This window comes from Cyprinodon tularosa, unplaced genomic scaffold (assembly GCF_016077235.1).
Source record: "Cyprinodon tularosa strain WSP-4 unplaced genomic scaffold, ASM1607723v1 ctg567, whole genome shotgun sequence".
In the NCBI taxonomy this organism is placed as follows: Eukaryota; Metazoa; Chordata; class Actinopteri; order Cyprinodontiformes; family Cyprinodontidae; genus Cyprinodon; species Cyprinodon tularosa.
The window spans coordinates 439,701-445,700 of NW_024039304.1; the positions used below are offsets into that span (position 1 = coordinate 439,701).

The following is a 6,000-nucleotide window of genomic DNA, read 5'->3' on the forward strand; positions in this document are numbered from 1 at the left end:
TCTAATTTCAAATAAATTAACTAACGATATTCTAGTGATTGGTTTTGAGGTCATTGTTCTTCTATCACTCCAAGATTTGTTAGACCTGTTTTGTATCATGGTAGCTCTGCTGCCTATATGCAGGTCCCTCTTGATAAAAGTGTTTATAGTGAGTCTTAAGCTGATTTTAAATGAGCATCATAAGAAAAAAAATCTTTGCTGCTCTTCAAAATATCATTCCAGTAACTGTTGCTGACTTTAATTAGTTATGGAATGGCTACAAAAAAAATGGCCAGATGCCAACATTTGTCACTCAGAGCAATAATAATTAAGATTTTCCAACGTGATAAATGTGGCTGGATGGGGACACATTTATCTTGCTAGCTCCCACAGTTGAGGTTGAATCTTGGGGTAATAAGTCTTCATTAAAGCAAGTTACAAAATAATTTTTATTGAAGTATTTCCTAGGGGCACCTTTGATTGAGATTGCCATAGTAGCCGGTATTATATAGCAGTTCTTTGAATCAACAGTACGATTAAAAAGCTGCTTCTTTATGTGGGAAAAACAAAACCCTCTTTTTTTATTTATTTTTTTTAAAGAAGAGGATTTTGTTTATCTTAAATCACTTTAAATTAGACAGCTGCATATAATGAACAGACATATTTTTTACAGAGCCAGAGGCTAGTTTATTGATTATTTTGAAGAATACACGGTAAAGGCAGATGAGGGTCTAAAGTTGATGTAATAAGTTGATCTTGCTTAAAATTTCAGTCTAATGTAAAATATCTCTTAGGGTCTGATTGGAGAAAGTCCAATTCAGAGTTATTTATAAACTAATACTTTTGCAACTACATCAGTAGTGGAAGCCAATGAATGCAGACACAGTGAACGGCTGAACCGGCCATAGACGCATTCATTAAAATTTTTATCTTTCTGTTTTTTTTTTATCTATCTTTTGGAGAGTTATTTTTGGTTAAATTTGTTTTTTGGGCTTGTTTGGTTTGGAGTTTGCTTTGTTAATGTGTCTGTAGCATGTTTAGCCATTTGCTTTGCATTTTTCCCCCCATTCACTACTTTTAGTACCGTAATAGCTGTCCCTGACAGCTTGCATTTAAAAAATTGTGACTTTTTTTAAGGGTTTCCTGACTAAACCTTTCTTCTCCTTTTGTTTTCACTGCAGGAGTCCATACTGAAGGGCAGATTCTCCCCATCTGGGCAGATTGAAGGCTTTACAGCAGAGATTGGAGCCAGCGGCTCCTACTGCCCGCAGCACGTCACTTTGCCTGTGCAGGTTACTTACTACGACATCTCAGAGCACAGCGCGCCCTCACCCTTCCTGGTCAGTCAGTTTGCGTCTTTGTTTGTTTATCTGGCGAAACAATATCCACTCTGGTTTAACTAGCATATTTTTTGCTAAAGATTGAATTGATTCTCAATGGTTTGGACTCCATACGCATGTGATGCTGATCTTCTCATCTCTGGTTCTTTTGTGAAAGTCTGAAGCTACTTAAATGCATTAGGAATTTTTTTTTTTTTTACATTTTTTCGGCACATGTATGCTTCTCTCTAACAGGGAGTGATTTCTCTGGAGCCTCTTGGAAAAAAAGGATACAGCATTCCCAAAGCAGGGACCATACAAGTGGTGAGTTAGTCCAGGTGGCACACACTTAAATGATTGTTCTGCCCAATATAGGTGGTTACCTACTATAGATGTGTTTTTTTTTTTTTTTCATGGGTTGTCTCGTTTACTTTTCTTTCTCTTTTTTTTGAGGTTTCATTTTTTACCATAACTATTGAGTGTTTTATTTTGGAAGCACAAGCTCTGATGATGTTCTTCTCCTCAGACCTTATTTAATCCCAATAAAACTGTGGTGAAGATGTTCCTGGTGACTTACAACTTTGAAGACATGCCAGTCAATCACATGACCTTCCTTCGTCACCGTATCTTCCTGGTGCCGGTGGAAGAAGACGGCGAGGGGAAAGACAAGGTGTCTCCAGGAGGGGGAGTGCTAGACAGGAGGAGGATTCTTTGCTACTTGATACATCTCAGGTACGGTTAAGCTATTTGAATTTATACCTTTATAATCTGCTCAGTGCCCTTCTAACACTTATTTTAAAGATGCATCCTGTTATTAGATATGTTAAAGTCTGTTGCAGACTGTTTGTTCTCTAACAGGCCTTTTCTCTTTTTGTCTTTCATGGTTTTTATTTTTTAGATTCCAGAGTTCCAAATCTGGAAAAATTTACTTGCACAACGATATCCGGCTGCTATTTTCCCGTAAATCCATTGAAGTGGATACAGGGATACCGTATGAGCTGAAATCTTTCACCGAGGTGCCAAGAAACCCTAAATACTCTCCCCGTATGTGACACCGGCAACCTTTTGAAGTTTCCACCAATTTAAAGAAACAGAGACCTTCCGTTGTTTCCTTAAAAATGACTGCAAGAATGATGGACTCATCACCTAATGAAGACTGGATCAAATATTTCTCTGTGGAAAAGTCTGTGATTTTCTTTCAATTTCAATTTGGAAACAGTTTAAAAGAAATTCACAAAACATAGACATTGCAAATGTTCTCGTCATCTGTTCGCTTCAAAATATTTAAAACAAAGAAGTCCGGGAAGGGACTGATGAGCAATCATACAAGCGGGACGTTTTCCATGCCTCCAGCAAAAGAAATGCACAGATTCTGACACACACACACCAAAAAAGACTGATGCAAACCAAGGACTAATAACTTTTGGTGGAAACTCGCTGAGTCGTGTTAACATGCATGCCTTGTAACTTAAACACCTGAGTTTTTCCTCTAGTGCCGTTTCACACTGTCCTTCACTCTGCCTGCAACATCAGCTGCATCATAGTACCAGTAATTGTAGCTCTGCAACTTTAGATTAAAATGAAGAAGATCCACAATGTCATAAAAACTAGAACGTGTTGGATAGGAAGCACTTTTACAACTCTCTAATGGGGGAGATGGGAAAGAGACAAACACTAGTGAAGGTAGGAGCTGCAATAGTAAAAAAAAAAAAAAAAAAAAAAGGATGTTTGATTGATGTTTAAATTAATAAAAATGACATCTACTTAATTTGTTTAAACTCAGGATTTCTTTAAAAAAAAAAAAGAAAAGAAAAATATCCTGTTGCTGATTAACCTGTCCAGGTACAGACCACTGTGTAAACACTGTCATTAAAAAAGGAATCTTTTCTCAAATGTAGCCAGACTGAGGGACATTGTGTTGCTTTCTTTTATTTTAGAGACTGTGTTGAGAACATCTAGTTGTTAGTGCCGATACTGAGAGGCAGCAGTCTTGGTAGTTTTTGTAACTGGAGGTTTTTATCAGAAATCAGTAATGAAAAGCAAAAAAAAAAAAACAGACCTTATAATAATTACCCTAAATTATAAATTATAATATTTTTATTTTATTTTACATTTTGTAGTTAAAATGGACAGGAAAAAAAGGTTTTTGTGTTTGAAATAAAAAAAAATCTATAGAAAAGAGGAATATGAATTAACCAATTTAAACACAGCGCAATATAAAATACTTTTTTAATCTTATTTTTTTTTTCACTGCAAAACAAAACCATGGAAGTGATATGAGACAAAAATAGATATTTAAATTTGGGAAAAGCATAATTTATTTTTTATTTCCCAAGAGGCATCGTAAGGTCTAGTAGTTACTTTCCAAGCACGTGTTAAGATGTGAAACGTGTTAAAATCTGAGCTAATTGTTCGATGTTCTGAATATTTTAAACGGGAAAATACATTAAAAATGATAAACTTTGCATACAAAAAAGGAATAAGGTCTTGTATTTTGATCTAGATTTGAAACTGAATCAAATATCCATTTGATTTTTATTTTTCATTTCTGGTTTCTGATGTAAAAAAAAAAATCCAGTTGCATAAACATTCAAGAATAAAAAAAATACACAAGTGGTAGTATATATATATATATATATTTTTAAGTTATGTTTTCTAAAAAGAAAAGTCTTAATAAGCAATATGCTGCGCAACATAGAGCGTGTTTTTTCAGCCCTGTTAAGCTGTTTCTTGAGGGGGCTATGTATATTTAAAATAATAAACTGAGACTGGTGTGTAAAACTCATATTTCTGTTCTTCTTTTGCGTGGAAATTAGTTTTCTATAATAAAATTATGAAGTACATTAGAGGTTTTTCCATATTGTGAATGTGTCCTGTGACAGACGGTGCATTCCCGAATTTTCAAAAGATAGACTGCAACAGTTAAATGTATTTCAGTACTTAACAATACCACTGTTAGCATTGATACAGGGGTTCCTTCCTTCCTTCCTTCCTTCCTTCCTTCCTTCCTTCCTTCCTTCCTTCCTTCCTTCCTTCCTTCCTTCCTTCCTTCCTTCCTTCCTTCCTTCCTTCCTTCCTTCCTTCCTTCCTTCCTTCCTTCCAATTTATAAAACATCTGCATACCTATATTTTTGGTTTTAAGATGAATGAAAATGAATTACTACTTTGGAATGTTGAGTCTGGGAAGGTCTGAACTGCTTGGAGGAGGGGGTGTAGGAGCGTAAATGCCTTCATTTTCACCTGGCCAGCTGAAGGTGTCTACAAGAAAGGCAGAGCAAACTCCTTTTGAATGAAGCCCAACTCCATTAGTGTTCTGAACAAGATACTCCATATTTTTATCAGTCTGTTGTGGAGAGTGTGATCTCTACTACAATTGTCTGCTGGGGTAACGGCATCAGAGCAAAAGAGTTGCAGACAAGATAATAAAGAAGGCAGGCTCTGTTCTAGGAACCCTTCTCTACAAATGATTTTCCAAAGAAAATTATTTATAAAATGAGAAACTTTATTGAATACTGTGAGCATCCTCGTTAGAGGGCTGTTAAAAGACAAGTGTCATCAGTAAGAAGGCTTCTCCAGAGACAAACATCCACAGAAGTTCCTTCTTGCCTAAACGTTCTAGAAATAAAGTCAATATTTCTTAGATTAAATGTATTTGTTCTTAATTTGAGCAGGTATATAAGATGATTTGCCAATGGAATACATATTTTTTCTCTTAAATAAGATAATTAGATAATATGCACTTGAAATAAGACAATGCAATTGTCTTTTCCTATTTTAAATATATATTGTCTTGTTCCATTGGTAGTGTCTCACTTACCTGCACAGTTCAAGAACAAATGCACTTATTTTAAGAACAATAACTTATTTAGATTTTGGTTTTTCCAATGTACAGCTATTTTTTATCAATATCTAATAAGAAAAAACAAAATGTGTTACTACATGAAATCTTTCTTTACCATTTATTACATTGGTCATACCATGAACTGATTTTAAAAATTGTTTTTATTTATTCTTTCTTACAGATAGGAAATAAGCCATGTACTGAGAGATAAAAAAATAATGAATCAGTTTTGAAATATTTAAACACAACAGTTAAGCGTAGTTGTTCACAACAAACTGTCATGTTCATCATCAGCTGTTTATTTTAGAGAAAAGTTCTTTACACCTTTTTTCCATGTGAACAGATTGGCACAAGGTTTGACAAAGAGTTATCAATGATATGAACTGACAGAAATGAATTCAAACCCAAAATCAGCAATAATAGAAATACTTGGCTTGCATTTCTTACAAAGCTACAGTACAGCATCATTCAACCAAAACACTACAGTGTCTTCTAAATAATGCACCATCATCTTTTACTGGAATCCACCAACCTGGATAATCAGGAGGAAATGTAGCAGTCCTGAACCTGTGAAACCTAAAAATCCTCAACTTGTTTCCATCTTTGGTGACTGAGATTACTATAATTTCTAACCTGCTAAAGAAAATTACTCAATGTTGATCATAAAAGACACATGTGGTCCTCCCTTTGCAAACATAGCTCTAATTTTTAATCTTATAGTCCAGATTCTGATGTATAACTCGTAAATACTTGCAAAGTATTAGCGGATTTTAAAAGTCAAAAGTAATTATACATTCTATGTATTCACCCCTGAGCAATAACATTTAAATAAAAGTGCTTAGTTTCAATAGAGGTGAATTC

At 34.7% G+C, this 6,000-nt stretch overlaps 1 protein-coding gene across 3 annotated transcripts in view; it reads left to right on the plus strand.

Moving 5' to 3' along the window:
* The window catches only part of LOC119797010 (protein FAM214B), a 33,927-nt gene extending 30,575 nt beyond the window's left edge, over positions 1-3,352 (plus strand). For all 3 annotated transcript variants that reach the window (XM_038305839.1, XM_038305842.1, XM_038305841.1), the window contains 4 exons: positions 1,161-1,319; positions 1,554-1,622; positions 1,825-2,030; positions 2,197-3,352. In XM_038305839.1, coding sequence (XP_038161767.1) covers positions 1,161-1,319; positions 1,554-1,622; positions 1,825-2,030; positions 2,197-2,350 — 588 coding nt within the window. In that variant the 3' untranslated portion in view covers positions 2,351-3,352. The remainder of the gene's footprint in view (positions 1-1,160; positions 1,320-1,553; positions 1,623-1,824; positions 2,031-2,196) is intronic.
* The last annotated feature ends 2,648 nt before the right edge of the window (positions 3,353-6,000 follow it).